Source organism: Oncorhynchus mykiss, chromosome 7 (assembly GCF_057628025.1).
Source record: "Oncorhynchus mykiss isolate SJ-2025 chromosome 7, ASM5762802v1, whole genome shotgun sequence".
Lineage (NCBI taxonomy): Eukaryota > Metazoa > Chordata > Actinopteri > Salmoniformes > Salmonidae > Oncorhynchus > Oncorhynchus mykiss.
The window spans coordinates 20,942,288-20,962,914 of NC_143028.1; the positions used below are offsets into that span (position 1 = coordinate 20,942,288).

The following is a 20,627-nucleotide window of genomic DNA, read 5'->3' on the forward strand; positions in this document are numbered from 1 at the left end:
TTCCAGCTGATCCATCCTCTGCTTTGTCATTTTATTAGAATGAAAAGGCACATGCACACCCGCACGTGTTGTGGCGTACATAAACGCAAACACACACCGAAGAACAAGTGTATAATATCATCAAACACACATTGATTTAATCCTCCCGGGCCCTGTTCTGTGAACCAGTCCCACAATCCCGGGGCGGCATTAATTGTGGCTCTGTTGCGGTGGTGTTATCGGAGTGTCCCAGGCCTGCCACTGGGATCTGGGATCAGCTTCAGACCTAGGGAGACCCTCTGGCGGAGCGAGTGTCATCCGAGATCAGCTATTATGTCTTGAGAGTGTACGGACCCGGGAGTCTGGAGAGTGTCCTCTGCCTGTCTCTACCCACCAGAGACACCGGGTGCGTCCGAAATGGCACCCTATTCCCCATGTAGTGCACTACTAGTACAACACTGTGGTCTGTCTAGGTCCCTGGCTGTGTTTGAAATGTGCTCTGGTTAACAGTTGTGCACTCTAAAGGAAATAGGATGCCGTTTTAGATGCAGCCAGGCCGTAGAGAGACCATAAACAGATCGATAAGAATGACAGATACTGAGTAGACAGGCACATCAACAATGACTGGGGAGGAAAGAGAAATAGCCAGAGGGGATGTATAAAAAAAATAGTCAGTCTGACATACAAACAAATAAAAATACTACTTAAGTAGTTCTTGGATATATATGTATATACACATTTCTTTTTTTGACTACTTTTAATATACTCCACTACATTCCTAAAGAAAATATGTACTTAACACCCATTTTGCCTGACACCCAAAAGAACTCGGTACATTTCAAATGCTCAGGCACAAGAGCAATATGGTCCAATTCAGGCACCCATCATCCCTACTGCCTCCGATCTGGTGGATACTAAACACATATTGCGTATGTAAATTGTGTCTGAATGTTGAGTGTGCCCCTGGCTGTCCTTAAATCAAAAGGATTTAAAAAAAAAAAAAAATTTTTTAAATTGTGCCATCTGGTTTGCACAATATAAGAAATTGATGAATAGCGTTTACTTTTACTCAAGTCTGACAATTGTACCTTTTCCAACACTTTTCTTAAGTACCTATGGGAAAATGGTGCATGTGCTTGGTCTTTGGGGTGTGTGTGTGTTTGTTTGTAATGCTATCGGTGCTAGGTTCTGGGACCGGATCCCCGGGTAGGTTGGCTGTGGGAGTGTGTTACAGTGATTAGAGGGCAGTCAGCCCTTCGTTTCCCTCACACCCTGCCTGCCAACATTCCAATTACACCCTGCACCCGGAACGGAAGACTGGTTGCCGTGGCCATGACGATGATGTCTTTTCCCATCTGGTCGAGATGTGCTACTGTGTCCCTATGATGACAGTTGACAACCTCATTGTCAAGCAATAAGACTGGCTGTAACATAACAAAATGTGGAAAAAGTCAGGGGTCTGAATACTTTCCGAATGCACTGTATTTTTTTTAAACTAGGCAAGTCAGTTAAGAACAAATTCTTACTCTATTAGTGTGTGTATATATATTAATAACAGTCAAAGGTTTGGAGACACCTACTCATTCAAGGTTCCTTTATTTTTACAATTTTATACAATGTAGAATAGTGAAGACATCAAAACAATGAAAAAAACATGGAAATCCTGTAGTAACCAAAAAAGTCCTAAAATCAAAATACATTTTACATTTGATATTCTTCAAAGTAGCCACCCTTTGCACACGCTTGGCATTCTCTCAACCAACTTCGTGAGGTAGTCACCTGGAATGCATTTCAATTAACAGGTGTGCCTTGGTAGAAATTTGTGCACAGCTATTTTCAGGTCTCTCTAGAGATGATCGTTCAGATTCAAGTCTGGGGTCTGGTTGGGCCATTCAAGAACATTCTGAGACTTGGCCCAAAGCCACTCCTGCGTTGTCTTGGCTGTGTACGTAGGGTCATTGTCCTGTTGGAAGGTGAACCTTCGCCCCAGTCTGAGGTCCTGAGCAGATCCGGAAAACTCTCCCAGTCCTCGATGCTGAAAAACATCCCCACAACATGATGCTTCCACCAAAATGCTTCACTGTAGGGATGGTGTTAGGTTTCCTCCTGACGTGACACACTGCATTCAGGCCAAACCATCTTGGTTTCATCAGACCAGAGAATCTTGTTTCTCATGGTCTGAGTCTCTAGGTGCCTTTTGGCAAATTGCAAGCGCGCTGTCATGTGCCTTTTACTGAGGAGTGGCTTCCGTCTGGCCACTACACCATAAAGGCCTGATTGGTGGAGTGATGCAGAGATGGGAGAACATTCCAGAAGGACAACCATCTCCACAAAGGAATATTTACTGTTTATATGTAGATGCAGTAGCTCCACAAGAGGAATAGAAGCTCAAGCAGTAGAACATCTGAGGTGTCTGTACTCCTGCCCAAGTCAAGGACTGCTCCTTAACCCTTGCCAAATAGCCTACAACTGTGTCTGTCCAGAGCTCACTGGTGTGGGAAACAGAGCCCAGAATATTTTATACAATGTTGCAAGTCAAGCTTCGGGCTGGATCCAAGTTAATAGTTGATAAGTTTCAAGTTAGTTGCAGTCGGGCCATGCGTAGCCAATGTGATTCATAGGATATTTATTTTGATCAGGATATTTTCTACCTGCAGGCTGCAATATTTTCATTTGTTGGCTTTATGCTATTTTTACATATAGAAGTTAATACATTTTTTAAAAGAGTATATTAAAGTATATTAAAGCATCAGACAAGCTCAATGAATATATTTGATTTTATTAAAACCCATACGGTTCTCTATCACTGTAAAAAATAAAAAAATTATATTCGAAAGAACAGATGACGGAAATCGACCAAAAATTTTTCCTGTCGGGAACAGCCCTAGTGTGTGAATGCCCATATGTGTTTGTGCACATTCGAGTGAATGTGCATGCGTACAAGCTAGGCTTGAGCGGTATACCGTATATTGGGGTATTTGAAAAAAGCCACGGGATGGTTTCTCCCAATACAGTCAAAACTATTTTGTTAACATTTTTTTTATAAATATTTGTAGCTACTTTACGTACCTGCAGTCAACTTTTGTAATATGCTACGAGATGAAGAACATTGCAGAACACAGTCATTTGAGAAACCAAGGCTGTTGAGTCTGCTGTTAGGAATGCCGTGATTGACAGAGTCGAATGCCTTGGCCAGGTAGATGAATACGGTTGCACAGTATTGTCTTTTATCTATGGCGGTTATGATATCGTTTAGGACCTTAGAGCGTGGCTGAGGTGCACCCGTAACCAGCACAGAAACCAGATTGCATAGTGGAGAAGGTACGGTGGGATTCAAAATGGTTGATGATGTGTTTGTCAACTTGGCTTTAAAAGATTTTAGAAAGGCAGGGTAGTTCGGGTCTAGAGTGTCACCCCCTTTCAAGGGGGGGGGGGGGGGGGGGGGTGAGATTGTCTAGCCCAGCTGATTTGTAGGGTTCCAGGTTTTGCATCGCTTTCAGAGCTTCAGCTATCTGGATTTGGGTGAAGGAGAAATGGGGAGGCTTGGGCAAGTTGCTGTGGGGGGTGCAGAGATCAGAGCTGTTGACCAGGTAGAGGTAGCCAGGAGGAAGCATGGCCAGCCGTAGAAAAATTATTATTGAAATTCTCGATTATCGTAGATTACCGGTGCTGACAGGGTTTCCTAGCTTCAGTGCAGTGGGCAGTAGGGAGGAGGTGCTCTTATTCTCCATGGACTTTAGTGTCCCAGATATTTTGGGGAGATTGTGCTACAGGATGCAAATTTCTGTTAGGAAAGCAAAGAAAAAGCTAGCCTAACTGCCTGTGTATATTGGTTCCTAACTTTCCTGAAAAGTTGCATATCGCGGGGGCTATTCGATGCTAATGCAATACACCACATGATATTTTTGGGCATTAAAGTCTGGAGTGAACCAAGGGCTATATCTGTTCTTAGTTCTACATTTTTTGAATGGGGCATGCTTATTTAAGATAGTGAGGAAAGCACTTAAATAATAACCAGGTAGTCGCTACTGACGGAATGAGGTCAATATCCTTCCAGGATACCCGGGCCAGGTCGATTAGAAAGGCCTGCTCGCTGAAGTGTTTTTTTGTGGTCGTTTGACTGCGGACCCATTACGGACGCAGGCAATGATCGCTGAGATCCTGGTTGAAGACAGCAGAGATGTATTTAGAGGGCAGGTTGGTCAGGATGATATCTATGAGGGTGTCCGTGTTTACGGATTTAAATTTGTACCTGGTAGGTTCCATGATAATTTGTGAGAGATTGAGGGCATCTAGCTTAAAATTGTAGGACGGCTGGGTTGTTAAGCATATCCCAGTTCAGGTCAACTAACAGTACATACTCTGAAGATAAACAGGGGGGCAATTATTTCACATATGGTGTCAGGGGCACAGCTGGGGGCTGAGGGGGTCTATAACAAGCGGCAACAGTGAGAGACTTATTTCTGGAAAGGTGGATTGTTAAAAGTAGAAGCTTGAACTGTTTGGGCATAGACCTGGATAGCAATGACAGAACTCTGCACGCTAACTCCACCCCCTTTGGCAGTTCTATCTTGGCGGAAAATGTAGTTGGGGATGGAAATTTCTGAATTTGTGGTGGCCTTCCTAAGCCAGGATTTAGACATTGCAAGGACATCGCAGAGTGTGCTAAAGCAGTGAATAAAACAAACTTAGGGAAGAGGCTTCTGATGTTAACATGCATGAAACAAAGGCTTTTACAGTTACAGCAGTCAACAAATGATAGAGCCTGGGGATTAGGAGTGGAACAAGAGGCTACTGGGCCTGGGTTAACCTCTACATCACCAGAGGAGGAGGATAAGGGTACGGCTAAAGGCTACAAGAGCTGGTCGTCTAGTGCGTTGGGGATAGAGAATAAAAGGAGCAGATTTCTGGGAATAGAATAGATAGAATAGATTAGAATAGATTCAAGGCATAATGTACAGACAAGGGTATGGTAGGATGTGAGTAAAGTGGAGAAACCTAGGCGTTGAGTGACGATGAGAGGTTTCGTCTCTGGAGGGACAAGTTAAGCCAGGTGAGGTGGCCGCATCTGTGTGGGACGAAAAAGCTATCTAAGGCATTTTGAGCGGGACTGAAGGTTCTACAGAAATAGGTGAGTCAGGGTGCTGTTCGGTAGTCACTACTACGCTAGGCAAGCAGGGGGCACAGCGTTCAGAAAAGCTAACGGATCGGGGCTAGTAGCTGGTTCTTTGGCAACATCATAACAGAATAGCCTGTTGAGACCACATCGGGCGATCACGTCGGCAGTCCAGTCGTGATCGATCGGCAGGGCTCCATGTCGACAATAAAGGGTCCAGACCAATTGGCAAAGGAGGTATTGTAGCCCTAGAATTAGCTGGTATCTGGGCCTAGCTCAAGGCTAGCTGGTGCTTGCTTCTGGACAGAGGAGTTAGCAGCTAGCTGCGATGATCCGGAGTAATGACCCGGTGTAATGATCCAGAGCGGCAGGAATCCGGTGATGTGGTAGAGAGAAGAAGTCCGATATGCTCTGGGTTGATATCGTGTTGTGCACACTGGCAGGTGTTGTCCGAGCTAAGATTGGCTGATGACTGGGGGGGGGGGGGAGCAAGAACCGCTAGCCGTGGCTAACAAAGACTAGTAGCTAGTTCGCTGGCTAGCTCCTGATGGAAGTTCCAGTTACAAGGATTATAAATTAGCAGCTCCGTACTAGAGGTCGACCGATTATGATTTTAACGCCGATACCGATTATTGGAGGACCCAAAAAAGCCGATACCGATTAAATCTGACGGTTTTTTTGTTTGTAATAATGACAATAACAATACTGAAAGAACACTTATTTTAACTTAATATAATACATCAATACAATCAATTTAGCCTCAAATAAATAATGAAACATGTTCAACTTGGTTTAAATAATGCAAACAAAGTGTTGAAGTAAAAGTACAATATGTGCCATGTAAAAAAGCTAACATTTAAATTCCTTGCTCAGAACATATGAAAGCTGGTGGTTCCTTTTAACATGAGTCTTCAATATTCCCAGGGAAGAAGTTTTAGGTTGTTGTTATTATAGGACTATTTCTCTCTATGCCATTTGTATTTCCTTTGACTATTGGATGTTCTTATAGGCACTTTAGTATTGCCAGTGTAACAGTATAGCTTTCCATCCCTCTCCTCGCCCCTACCCGGGCTCAAACCAGGAACACAACGACAACAGCCACCCTCAAAGCAGCGTTACCCATGCAGAGCAAGGGGAACAACCACTCCAAGTCTTAGAGCGAGTGAAGTTTGAAACGCTATTAGCCTACCGTAGCTCAGTCAGACTGCTCTGTCAAATCATATACTTAGTTATAACATGATAACACACAGAAATACGAGCCTTGGGTCATTAATATGGTCGAATCCGGAAACTATCATCTCGAAAACAAGACGTTTATTCTCAGTGAAATACGGAGCCGTTCCGTATTTTATCGAACAGGTGGCATCCATAACTCTAAATATTCCTGTTACATTGCACAACCTTCAATGTTAGGTCATAATTACGTAAAATTCTGGCAAATTAGGCGGCCCAAACTGTTGCATAAACACTGCGTGCAATGAACGCAAGAGAAGTGACACAATTTCACCTGGTTAATATTGCCTGCTAACCTGGATTTATTTTAGCTCAATATGCAGGTTTAAAAATATATACTTCTGTGTATTGATTTTAAGAAAGGCATTGATGTTTATGGTTAGGTACACGTTGGAGCAACGATATGCACCGCTTCGATTATATGCAATGCAGGACACGCTAGATAAACTAGAAATATCATCAACCATTTGTAGTTAACTAGTGATTATGATTGATTGTTTTTTTTAAAGATAAGTTTAATGCTAGCTAGCAACTTACCTTGGCTTACTGCATTCGCGTAACAGGCAGTCTCCTCGTGGAGTGCAATGTGGTTAGAGCGTTGGACTAGTTAACCGTAAGGTTGCAAGATTGAATCCAGAGCTGACAAGGTAAAAATCGTTCTGCCCCCTGAACAAGGCAGTTAACCCACCGTTCCTAGGCCGTCATTGAAAATAAGAATGTGTTCTTAACCGACTTGCCTGGTTAAAACAATTAAATAAAAAAGGTGTCAAAATATATTTTTTAACTATTATATATATATATATATATTTGTTTTTAATTATTTTTTAAAAATTATTATTATTATTTATTTAAATCGGCCAAATCCGTGTCCAAAAGTATAGATTTGATTGTTATGAAAACGTCCCTAATTAATCAGCATTCCGATTAATCGGTCGACCTCTACTCCGTACGACATTGGGTGAGGTGGGTTGCAGGAAAGTATACTTAGATAGAAAGTGAGATTAAGATATATACGAAAAAGACTGGCTATTTACATAGGAAAAGACAAAAGACCGAGACAGATACATGTCCTACTGCAGTGCCAACTGAGAAAAAAATTCAGATAAAATGTCTAAAATGTGCTAAATGCTTTGCAGTTATGCATTTGGTTTGCTGATTTAGTAGCTAGTTAGCTATCTAGTGGTTAGCTTCTTCCAACAAGAATTCGCTTTTATTTTGATTAAACTAGGCAAGTCAGTTAAGAACAAATTCTTATTTACAATGACGGACTACCCTGGCCAAACCCTCTCCTAACCCGGACAATGCTAGGCAGAATGTGCGCCGCCCTATGGGCCTCCCGATCACGGCAGGTTGTGTTACAGCCTGGGATCGAACCAGGGTCTGTAGTGACGCCTCTAGCACTGAGATGCAGTGCCTTAGACCGCCGCGCCACTCGGGAGGCTTGGTAACAGAGAAATCCCTCCTGTATCAAGAGCCTTGCTGGCTAATATTTGTTTTGTGCGTGCAGCAAACTGAGTAGCATTTTTAAGTCATGTATAGTTTAGGTCGGAAACTGTACAAAATGTTCGCAATGCGACCGTTAGCATTTTCTATGTGATTTTACAGGTACTTGTTAGCATTGCTAACCTTTGGATTACAGAGTATCAGTGGGGTTTGAAAACGGCACCCCTTGTGTTCAGTGACGGTGTTACCAATTATGCCAGTATGGCACTAGGTCGGAATGAAAGTATAACATTCTGGATACCACCCAAGCCTAGTACAAGCACTACCAACTGAGCCACAATGGAACAAGTCTACTATGTGAAGTCAATGTATGATACATGTTTGCATGTTTCCAAGAACTAGCTCCCCATACTGAGAAATAAGGTAATTTATGGAGTCAGCAGCATACCCGTGCAGTGATGCAATGCTTACCCGTCCCACATGTTTTAGTGGGGCACTGAACACACACAATTAATCAAGTGAGATTAAAATGCACACACACGGGAGAGATGTACAAAACGAATCGAGTGCAAGACAAACACACCCGTACACACAAACTCAAAAATGTACACACAGAGCCATGTTCCTTTACTGTCACATTCACACAGTAAGCTATAAATCTCCTCCTGCATCACACAAATGCAGGAAACCAACCCTAGGTAATGGTGGGGACAAGGAAACAGGAACTGGGAATAGCAGGGCACTGCCAAGAATATCCCAGTCCTTCTTGACACCACACACACGCCATGCTACTCACAGTTATTTAGTTCATGAAACAAAGAGGACCTTTTAGAGATATTAGATACTTCAAAACTGCAAACTATAATCAACAACGCAATTTTGAGCAAGCGGATTAAATCGAAGCCCAAATCAACATTTAGACCAGCACTGATTAAATTCTCCAAATGTCAGGTCATAGTTGATTGAAACTGTTGTAAAGCAATACGCATATAATAACTCCCTTCACAGTGCACGTAGCAATAAATATACTTAAGGCCAATATACAGAGGGACACTGTCGAGGGTCGAGCGAGGGAAGCGTTGGCCTGTCTTGGAGAAAAAGGCAGTAAAAAGAAAGATGAGGGAATGAAAGGGAGGAATGGGAGCAAGAGAAGATATTGAATGAGGGAAGACTTAGGCCTGTTGCTTCTGAAGAAAGAGGCAGTGAAAAAAAAAAACTTGAATAAGAAGGGAGGAACGAAAGGAAGAAAGCGTGAGAGAGCAGAGACAGGAATATCTCTGGGAGGCGGCGCTCTAATTATAGCACGGGTGCCAGGCGACCGGGGAGGGCACTGCCACCACCAAAACACAGGAGGAGGAGGGAAGAGGGGGATAAGGAGGGAGAGGAGGTGGTCAAGGCGGGTTGCTCAATCATTTCAAAAAGAGACCCAACATGGGAGAAGGGATAATTGATGAGGTGAGGAATAATTGCTCAACTCCAAATCAACCCCTAGCCCCCTACTCACTCCTGTCGATCTGAGAGGATTGGATGGTTAGATCGGTGGAATCAATATGGCTATATTTACACCCTAGCTAAATGAAAAGGTAAAAGTAAGCCATTACCAATACCTGCCAAATTCTTTCAGAAACAGTCAGCTCTATAGGAGTGTATAGGCGTGTAGCCTGTACACGGTAGGGGCTAGGGGTTGATTTGGAATTCAGAAAATACATGTTTTAGAGTATTTATTTGATGGCTTTGGGAGACATTTGGTCAATCAAGAACAAAGGAGGCTGACTGAAGAAGAAGGAGTGGCCATTTTGTAGTCAGAGGGACTAGTGTGTAGCATAATTCCTAAGACACATGCTGCTGTGTTTGTGTGATTATGTATTGGCGTTGTGTAGAGTGAGCGTGCATGTCTGTCTGTGTATGTCAGGAGCATGTTGCCATCGGACATATTATTAATTAATATATCCACGTGGGCTCAGTCAAATGGTCACACAGATCACTGCCCCATACATCGATGTACATCACATTGACCTTACTGCCCTCCCTCTTTTCATCGCGCTCTTACTCTATGCAGCTATATGTTAACGGTGGACTATGTCTACATCCCAAATGGCATGGTACTCCTTATGTAGTGCGCTACTTTTAACCAGAGCCCTATTGGAAAGGCGACATAAGGAATATGGTGCCATTTTGGACTAATTCTATAAAACTAAGCCACAATGAGTCAGCCCCCTAAAAACTGAAATCATCACGAACGACCTCCACCAGGCTCTTTGACTGCGCTTGGTTGCTCAGATTATCAAGTTCCAGGTTTGTATGTGGGGACGTGAAGGTCACACACACGACTCGCCACGGGCCACGGCAGTCACGCAGCATCCATGACGGTGACACTGACAGTTAAGACGTGATCCACTGGCCTGTGCAGGGCAGCGGTGGGGTTGCCATAGCAGCAGGGCTATAGGGCACGTCCCAGGTGCCACTTTATTATGATAGAGTAGTCTTTTGGGATGTGCAGCATGACTGCAAAAAGACAACCTGGAACACACCCATTCTCTCCTGGTTGGAGGTGGGGTCCCTGATAACCCTCATCCAGGTTTCATTGGGGAGCATTGGAATGGAGCAGCACTTGCACAGAACCACTGATCTGTATAGATGAGGGATTGTGAAGAGTGGGGCCGGAGTCGCTTCACAATCGAGCCCATCCTGATGTTGTGAGAGCCTCTAAAATGTGGTTCGTACCAGACACTGCTGCACATTTCATATAAGATACTGTTATATCATGATATGTAAAGCTCTTCATGGTAGTGTTCATTAGGACACACCGCCGCAAAATGTTTTGCAACAGAATGTGAAAACTAACATCTCTCATTGGACAAGTTCAGGTAGTCACTCACTGTTTCACTCCATTTCATGCCAACTGAACAGAGCCCATGGCCAGCAAGATAGAGATAGCATCCATGGCTGGTTATCTGAAAGGCCAGGTTACAGCGCAAAAGCCAGCCTTACACCACCATGCCAGGTGTTTTCACTGATCAGCTCTCCTGAAAACCTGCCATGCCATTAAAGGGATAGGTGACATGACCTTTTCAGACAAACATTAAAAAGGTGAGGATGTCCAGTGTGGCTACATGGGAGAGAAAGAGGGTACAAAATACAACAAATCCTGAAAGGGGAGGAACATCCCAACATGGTGAGAACATCATAACAAACGTACCATGACAATGCCATAAAGGGCCAGGAATTTATGTCTGGCAGGCGGAAAGAGGCACCGTCACCAAAACATAAAAAGGGGCTTAAAATGGAGGATGGTTGGCATGACTTGAGAAACATCCCAAAACAAAGACAATGATTGGCACACAACAAAACATTACAAGGGTAGGTATTGTAGAGACTGTAACGGAGCTAATTGTCCCTTTAAAGCATCATTGGAAACTGGTGCTTTAAATGGATGGATGGATGAAGCTGCAACAGGAGCAGTGGATGCCAAAGGGAGACAATGGGTATAATGTACGCTAATGGGTGTGAGGCTGTGTTGCCCTGGGCTTGAATGACTGCAGTGCATTGACAGACTGCCTGGGTTGCTCTTCGACCAATTTTTCAAGGATGGGAAAGTGAAATTCTGATCCTACACTACACAGTCTGTATAGAGGTCGGATTAACAAGAGAGCCCTGCCCTCTGTGTCCTTAGACTGTTCAATTTGTGGCTTATACATGTGTATGCCAATAAATAAAGCATTAAACTACATCAGCTTTCTTTTCCCATCAAAAATGAATGTAAGGAATTAATTGTCAATTATTGACAACCCACAATATGGGAAATAACTATGAACGTCTGTATTGGGATGTTTGAAAATCAACTTTATAGCCTATTTGGAATTTAATTGACTGAAATGATCTTAATATGTAGAAATATCACCAACACCCTTTGGCTATATTGAACTAAGATTAAGAACTGATACATAGTCAGAAACATTAGGGGTAATGCATTTAACAACTAGCTATGTTATAGGTGTATGGATGTGAGAAGGCCTAGTAAAACCTGAGTGACATTGAAATATTGAACTTGAGGTGTGTGAAGAGTAATGTTTATTGTGTGGGTAGCCTAGCTAGCCCACAGACCCGCATCGACCTGTTACAAGTATCACCCATATCAAATGTATCCGCTTTCTGCCTGGTATCATTTGTTCAAATCCAAACCTCGGTACCCACACACAGGCATACCAAATGTAGCAACTCAGCCGCAATTGCAGTGTAGCGTGTGTGTTACACTGTAACACAATACGAACGTCGTGAAAGCGCAATTGTCGTCTCTCTCTTGACAAGGCCACAGTCACACCGACATGGCATAGCGCCTGAGAGAGAGATGATCGGTGATTGTGTGCAACATCTCCACACCGGGGCCAATTCCAGACAACTCGTGACTGTCACAGACATTTTAGCACGGTATTTTCTTGAAACGGTTAAGTCGTGATAAATCAAATAAAAACAGGTAGCCAGCCTATCCGTTGAAATGTTAACCTAATGGTTCCCGCGAGAGACCGTGTCCCTGCGTCCCCGAGCCTCTGGGTTCATGGAATGCTGCAGTGCACCGCCGCCATCTTACTTCTGTCTCACTACATTATCTTGATTCTCAGGCTTAACATGAAACAGGTTGACGTAGGGAAAACATAGGCGGTTTTACACTTATCCATGGCCGCAATGTGCAGAATTAAATGGGTCGTAGGTCTACTCGTTGGCTCTTTTTTTTAGGGAGTAGCCTGTGTTTTTAGGCTACAGAAAGCTAAATCTAAGGGAAAGAATAACTCACTATAAATCGTTAGATGTTTACTTTCACGCCCACCACCAAAATATATCATCGAGCCATGATTAAAAACACTACACAAGTGGCTACAAAATTGTGATCATATTACCCATAATATCCGGATACAACAATCAATAGTGCCACTACAGAGACCTGTCTAGACTAGGCTGTGTTTTGAAGTGCAATTATACACAGAAACCAAAAAAATATCACGTTCGTTTACATAGGTTACACAGGAATCTCAGCCGTAGCCTAGATACGAAGACCTGACGAAGCATTCCATTCTGTGCAAAACAAATGTAATTATTTCTCATCTTGAATTATGAAAAATAAAAAACTTATCCATAGGCTATAAAACTAGATTTCAATTCAAGCGATGGCAGAAATATAGCAGTTTATAACAAAACTGGGCAAAGGGGGATCTAAACACTGGCTAATCTACTTCTATGATTTCGAGTCAGACTAAATTCGATAAAAAAGCTGTCCAACATGTATTCAGGCGTGGAATATGATCACAGCCTTGCTGAATGTCTGGTTTCATTTGGTTCTATTCATGCGTAATTAGCCCCCATGGTTTGGAATCACCCGGCTGCTCGCTCCCGCAATAGCAGCGGAAGAGAAGAATAACCATGGAGCTCAGCCTTGTCCCGACTCCCGTCTTTCTTTCCCCAGTTTCTTACCTCAACTGCTAACGCCGAGGTCGCAACAACCAGCAGCAACAGAGCCATACGGTCCCCCATGCCGTATTATTGTCACAACGCGTCCTATGTATGGTGTATTGGGGTTTATTCTATGTTCCGTCGGTATGTATTCAGAGCTCGTCTCTGTGGCAGTGCCGCTGACGGTGTTTGTTTAATGGAGAACGATTCCGAGGCTGCTCGAGCGCCAAGTCACCTGACCGGACAACGAATGAAAGGAATTATAGGGAGGTGCCCTAAAAAAAATCTGAGGATAGCTCTGGGTGTGGTCCGGATGAGGGCTAAACACTGAATTTAGCATTTTTCAAACACCTGAAACAGATTTTGTCCTGCAATCTAGTGCCATAATAATTATGCTATGTAATATATTAATATACAGTACAGGTCAAAAGTTTCGACACATCGACTTATTCTAGGGTTTTTATTTTGACTATTTTCTACATTGTAGAATAGTGAATAGTGAAGACATCACAACTATGAAATAACAAATATGGGATCATGTAGTAACCAAAACAGTGTTAAATAAATCAAAATAGATTTTAGATGTTAGATTCGTGAACGTAGCCACCCTTTGCCTTAATTACAGCTTCGCACACGCTTGGCATTCTCTCAACCAGCTTCAGGAGGTAGTCACCTGGAATGTATTTCAATTAACAGGTGTGCTTTGTTAAAAATCAATTTGTGGAATTTATTTTCTTGTTAATGTGTTTGAGCCAATCAGTTGTGTTGTGACAAGGTAGGGGTGGTATACAAAAGATAGCCCTATTTGGTAAAAGACTGTCCATATTATGGCAAGAACAGCTCAAATAAGCAAAGAGAAATGACAGTCCATCATTACTTTAAGACATGAAGGTCAAGCAATGCAAGAACTTTGAAAGTTTCTTCAAGTGCAGTTGCAAAAACCATCAAACGCTATGATGAAACTGGCTCTCATGAGGACCGCAACAGGAAAGGAAAACCCAGAGTTACCTCTGCTGCAGAGGATAAGTTCATTAGAGTTACCAGCCTCAGAAATCGGCAATTAACTGCACCTCAGATTGCAACCCAAATAAATGCTTCACAGAGTTCAAGTAACAGGCACATCTCAAAATCAACTGTTCAGAGGAGACTGCATGAATCAGGCCTTCATGGTCGAATTGCTGCAAACAACTACTACTAAAGGACACCAATAATAATAATAAGAGTCTTGCTTGGCCCAATAAACACGAGCAATGGACATTAGACCGGTGGATATCTGTTCTTTGGTCTGAAGAGTCCAAATTGGAAATTTTTGGTTCCAACCTCCGTGTCTTTGTGAGACGCAGAGTAGGTGAACGGATGATCTCCGCATGTGTGGTTTCCACCGTGAACCAAGGAGCAGGAATATGATAGTGTGGGGATGCTTTGCTGGTGACACTGTCTGGGATTTATTTAGAATTCAAGGCACACTTAACCAGCATGGCTACCACAGCATTCTGCAACGATACGGCATCCCATCTGGTTTTCCCTTAGTGGGACTGTCATTTGACAATGACACAACACACCTCCAGGCTGTGTAAGGGCTATGTGACCAAGAAGGGGAGTGATGGAGTGATGCATCAGATGACCTGGCCTCCACAATCACCCGACCTCAACTCAATTGAGATGGTTTGGGATGAGTTGGACTGCAGAGTAAAGGAAAAGCAGCCAACAAGTGCTCCTCATATGTGGGAACTCCTTCAAGACTGTTGGAAAAGCATTCCAGGTGAAGCTGGTTGAGAGAATGCCAAGTGCTTTTGGGAGAGCAAAACATTAAATATTCTATTGCAAGTATTGAACCCGGCCAAATAATTACTAGTCAGATGCACTAACCTCAACCCTAGCATACATGTATTTTGAAATAGCTTAATATCTTAATACAGTGCAATACAGTGTTCTGCATCCAATAAATATTGGATGCAGCTATGGCGTTAAAAACTAACTCATGTCTGAGTACAACAGTGTGCTAACTGGCAGCAACAAACTGAAACCAACTCAGGGCCACAGCAAAACATGTCACACGCCATACGCATAGTTGCATAGTGTAACGGTGTCACCGGCCTAAATCTAATCCAATCTCGAGCCAGTCAGTCTTCATCTGTAAAGCATAGAATTAGCTTCCAAATGAGATGATTTCTGTAGCTTTATTTAGAATTGAAGGATGATGACAATTGTTTACCCTGTTTTTCTGTTAGACAAAGTGTATAATTGGGTGCCAGACTTCTACATTTTTATTTTATTTAACTAGGCAAGTAAGTTAAGAACAAATTCTTATTTACAATGACGACCTACCCCGGCCAAACCCTAACGACGCTGGGCCAATTATTCTCCGCCATCAGTATCATGCAGACATGCCCTCGCTGTGAGCATTCCTATGAATGGAACAGTCAGCCACTTTATGGCAAGTATCCGACAGGCAACCTTCGGCAACAGCTTTCACGGGCTCATCAATTGTACGAATACAAAAGGTAACCCACTTCATTACTTTGATACATTTGATAAACCAATTGTGAAAAATAATTTATGTGAAGGGCATTATTTGTTGTTTATTCTCTAATTCTTGGGTGAATATAATGTCCTGGACATAATCTAGCCCGGCGGAACAAGCCTGTCACCACTCTATTTCACTTCACATTTTATGAAATCTGAAGTGAAATAGAAAGGTGAACACAGCGATCAGGTTGGTTCCACCAAGATGATCATAACCAACATTGATAATGTAATCAGTGCTCTGTGTTTGTGTATGTGTGACCGACCATTATCTTTGATGAGGGGCCAGGTATCAGGATAAAGGTAAGACCCAGATGCAGACCGTGTCGAAGTAACAATGTTTATTTCAGCAACAGGGGCAAAAGTACAGGACGGCAGGCAGGCTCAGGGTCAGGCAGAGGTTGGTAATCCAGAGGTGGGGCAAAGGTACAGGACAGCGGGCGGGGACAATAACACTGCCATGGGGGCCTGCAGAGAGCTGGACGGAATGATCCACTCAAAGTGTGTGAGCGATGGGGATGTAGCGACCAGGATGGGGCCACTTGATGACCCAGGTCGACCAGGAGAGAGGAAACGGTGGATGGAGACGACTACAAGAATGGCCGTGGCTGCTAGCTAGAATGTATTGGAGACCTTTATGTTCAAGGTGATTTTGTTGTTTGTTTTGAGTAAATATGGGGGGGTTTATATATTTTTTTATTGTTTTTGCTAACCGGTGTGTGAAACATAATATTGCACGTGTGTCATTTTGCAGTGTTTTCACTCACTAGTGTGAGGAAACACTCATTTTAAAGTGGGTGAGAATGTCACAGGTGTCACTACTTTCCATGTGTAACAATCAAGCATTCCTATTGCATGGTTAACGTATCATGTGATTCATGTGATGAATTGTGTCCTTTAATCACCCTGTTTTCGTCTTCCAGGCACCAGTCCAGAGGCATGGTGGATCCTTGTTGCAACAAATCTTATGACGTGCCACTGGCATTAAACAAAGCCTGTGTGTACATGCATGTATGCTGTATGCTGATGATTCAACCATATACGTGTCAGCACCCACAGCTAATGAAGTCACTGAAACTCTTAACAATGAGTTGCAGCCAGGTTTGGAATGGGTGGCCAGAAATAAACTGGCCCTGAGAATCTCTAAATCTAAGAGCATTGTATTTGGTACAAATCATTCCCTAAGCTCTAGACCTCAACTGAATCTGGTAATGAATGGTGTGGCTGTTGTTAAGGAGACTAAATTACTTGGTGTTACCTTAGATTGTAAACTGTCATGGTCAAAACATAGATTTAATGGTTGTAAAGATTGGGATAGGCTAGAGTCCTGCAGGCTCTAGTTTTGGCTTATCTTGATTATTGTCCAGTAGTGTGGTCAAGTGCTGCAAATAAATACCTAGTTAAGCTGCAGCTGGCCCAGAACAGAGTGGCATGGTTATTTTATTTAACTAAGCAAGTCAGTAAGAACAAATTCTTATTTACAATGACGGCCTACCGGGGAACAGTGGGTTAACTGCCTTGTTCAGGGGCAGAACAACAGAATTGTACCTTGTGTCATGTTCGTCGTAAGAATTATCGGACCAAGGTGCAGCGTGATATGGTTTCCACATGTTCATTAACTGTAACGCACAAAAACAATAAAGAATGAACGAAACGTGAAGACAATGGAGTACTCACAGGCAACTACACATAAAACAAGATCCCACAAACACAGGTGGGAAAATAACTACTTAAATATGATCCCCAATTAGAGACAACGATTACCAGCTGACTCTAATTGGGAATCATACAAAAGACCAACATAGAAAAAGAAACTAGAACACAACATAGACATAGATATACATAGATAGACATATCACCCCCTAGTCACGCAGAGGAAGGCTCCTGTCAAGGAGCGGGACTGCACGACGTGTCTAGAAGCTCCGAACCGTCGACCGTTGCTGGAGGTTCCGGACTGTGGACCGTCGTCGGAGGTTCCAGACTGTGGACCGTCGCCGGAAGCTCTGGAATGGAAACCGTCGCCGGAAGCTCTGGACTGGGACCCATCGCCGGAAGCTCTGGACTGGGACCCATCGCCGGAAGCTCTGGACTGTGAACCGTCGCCAGAAGCGCTGGACTGTGAATACGCAATGGAGGCCTAGTGCGTGGAGCCGGTACAGGTGGCACCGGACTGGTGACACACACTTCAGGGTGAGTGCGTGGAGCTGGCACAGGATGTACCGGACTGGAGAGGCGCACTGGAGGCCTGATGCGTGGAGCCGGCACAGGTGGTACCGGACTGGTGACGCGCACTTCAGAGAAGGAAGAGAGAAGGAAGGACAGCAACGACGCCGGGGTTCGCAGCCACAAAGAAAGTCCAAAAAACAGCCCGAAAATATTTTGGGGGGAGGCACAAGGGGTGGTCGGCGGAGCCGAGGAGTGAACCAGAGCCAGTCTGGGAGAAACTGGAGGAGAGTGAACGGAGAGAGTCAGAGACGTCAGTGAGTTGAGGGAGAATTTAGAGGAGAGAGAAATGGGAGAGTTGTTGAGTTGGTGGAAGATGCACGACATTTGCCCTAAGGAACGTGTTATCAGTTTAATGCCACCTGAGTCAGCTCTCCGTACTCATCCTGAGGAGTGTGCTATCAGTCTGGTCAAATCTGTGCCGGCTCTATGCACCAGGTCTCCAGTGCGCCTCCACAGCCCAGTACGTCCTGTGCCAGCTCACCGTGAGATGTCTCGTTCCGGAACAACTGATGCTGGCTCTAGCACCAGGTCTCCAGTGCGCTTTCACAGTCAAAGGTATCTTCCGAAAATAATTTAGGATTAGGCCTAGTCCAAAAACCTCTCTTCTGTGAGGAATAGCCTATGTGTCACGGCCGTCCTCCTCTTCGTCTGAAGAGGAGAGGCGAGAAGGATCAGAGGACCAATATGCGGCGTGGTAAGTGTCCATGGTAAAATCTTTAATAAAGAAAGACTGAACACTATACAAACGAGTAACAAAAACAATAAACCAAATTCGACCGTGAAGCTACAAAATGAGACCTGTGCTGAAACAAGCCATCAACATAGACAATCACCCACAAACAAACAGTGCAACCCAGGCTACCTAAATATGATTCTCAATCAGAGACAACTAATGACACCTGCCTCTGATTGAGAACCATACTAGGCCGAAAACATAGAAATGCCCCAAAACATAGAAAAACAAACATAGACTGCCCACCCAACTCACGCCCTGACCATACTAAATAAATACAAAACAACGGAAATAAAGGTCAGAACGTGACAGTACCCCCCCCCAAAGGTGCGGACTCCGGCCGCAAAACCTTGACCTATAGGGGAGGGTCTGGGTGGGCGTCTGTCCGCGGTGGCGGCTCTGGCGCGGGACGCGGACCCCATCTCATCATTGTCTTAGTCCGCCTTATTGTCCGCCTCCGTGGCTCTCTCAGCATGACCACCCCTCTCAATGACCCCACTGGACAGAGGGGCAGCTCGGGACAGAGGGACAGCTGCTCGGGACAGAGGGACAGCTGCTCGGGACAGAGAGACAGCTGCTCGGGACAGAGAGACAGCTGCTCGGGACAGAGAGACAGCTGCTCGGGACAGAGAGACAGCTGCTCGGGACAGAGAGACAGCTGCTCGGGACAGAGAGACAGCTGCTCGGGACAGAGAGACAGCTGCTCGGGACAGAGAGACAGCTGCTCTGGGCAGAGGGGCTCCGGCAGCGGCGCCGGACAGGCGGGAGGCTCCGGCAGCGGCGCCGGACAGGCGGGAGGCTCCGGCAGCGGCGCCGGACAGGCGGGAGGCTCCGGCAGCGGCGCCGGACAGGCGGGAGGCTCCGGCAGCGGCGCCGGACAGGCGGGAGGCTCCGGCAGAGGCGCCGGACAGGCGGGAGGCTCCGGCAGAGGCGCCGGACAGGCGGGAGGCTCCGGCAGAGGCGCCGGACAGGCGGGAGGCTCCGGCAGAGGCGCCGGACAGGCGGGAGGCTCCGGCAGAGGCGCCGGACAGGCGGGAGGCTCCGGCAGAGGCGCCGGACAGGCGGGAGGCTCCGGCAGAGGCGCCGGACAGGCGGGAGACTCCGGCAGAGGCGCCGGACAGGCGGGAGACTCCGGCAGAGGCGCCGGACAGGCGGGAGACTCCGGCAGAGGCGCCGGACAGGCGGGAGACTCCGGCAGAGGCGCCGGACAGGCGGGAGACTCCGGCAGAGGCGCCGGACAGGCGGGAGACTCCGGCAGAGGCGCCGGACAGGCGGGAGACTCCGGCAGAGGCGCCGGACAGGCGGGAGACTCCGGCAGCAGCGCCGGACAGACAGGACCACCTGCAGGGAGGAGACAGAGAGACAGCCTGGTGCGTGGGGCTGCCACAGGAACCACCAGGCTGGGAAGACCTTCAGGAGGCTTGGGGTTAAGAGGAGGCACCTGAAAGACCGGGCTGTGGGGGAGCACTGGAGCTCTGGTGCGCAACCTTGGCACCACTTCCCCAGGCTGGATAACCACTCTAGCCCGGACCGTCCAGAGTGCAGGCACAGGTTGAACCGGGCTGTGGGTAAGCACGGGAGATCTAATGCTTACTACACGCACCTCTCCCTTCGGCTCCATTCCCACAGTCGCCCGGTACGAGCGGAGCGCGGGCAGAGGACGCACTGCACCCTCCCAGCGCCCCGGAGACACAGCACGCAGAGCCGGCGCAGGCTACCCTGGGCCAAAACTGCGTACCGGCGACCAGACCCGCTGAGCAGGCACCATACGCCCTGGCTCGATGCCCGCACTCGCATGACACTCTCGGGGGGCTGTCCTATAGCGCACCGGGCTATGGACACGTACTGGCGACACCGTGCGCTTAACCGCATAACACGGTGCCTGCCCAGTATCGCGCTGCTTATAATAAGCACGAGGGGTGAGCG

The 20,627-nt window shown here is 45.7% G+C and overlaps 1 protein-coding gene across 2 annotated transcripts in view; it reads right to left on the reverse strand.

Annotated features, from left to right (window-relative positions):
* The window catches only part of appa (amyloid beta precursor protein a), a 41,752-nt gene extending 28,156 nt beyond the window's left edge, over positions 1-13,596 (reverse strand). Inside the window, exon 1 of one of the 2 annotated variants that reach the window (XM_021608963.3) lies at positions 13,238-13,596. In XM_021608963.3, the coding sequence (XP_021464638.3) occupies positions 13,238-13,297 (60 nt within the window). In that variant the 5' untranslated portion in view covers positions 13,298-13,596. The remainder of the gene's footprint in view (positions 1-13,237) is intronic. The other variant, XM_021608965.3, reaches the window with a different exon arrangement.
* Between the last annotated feature and the right edge of the window lie 7,031 nt (positions 13,597-20,627).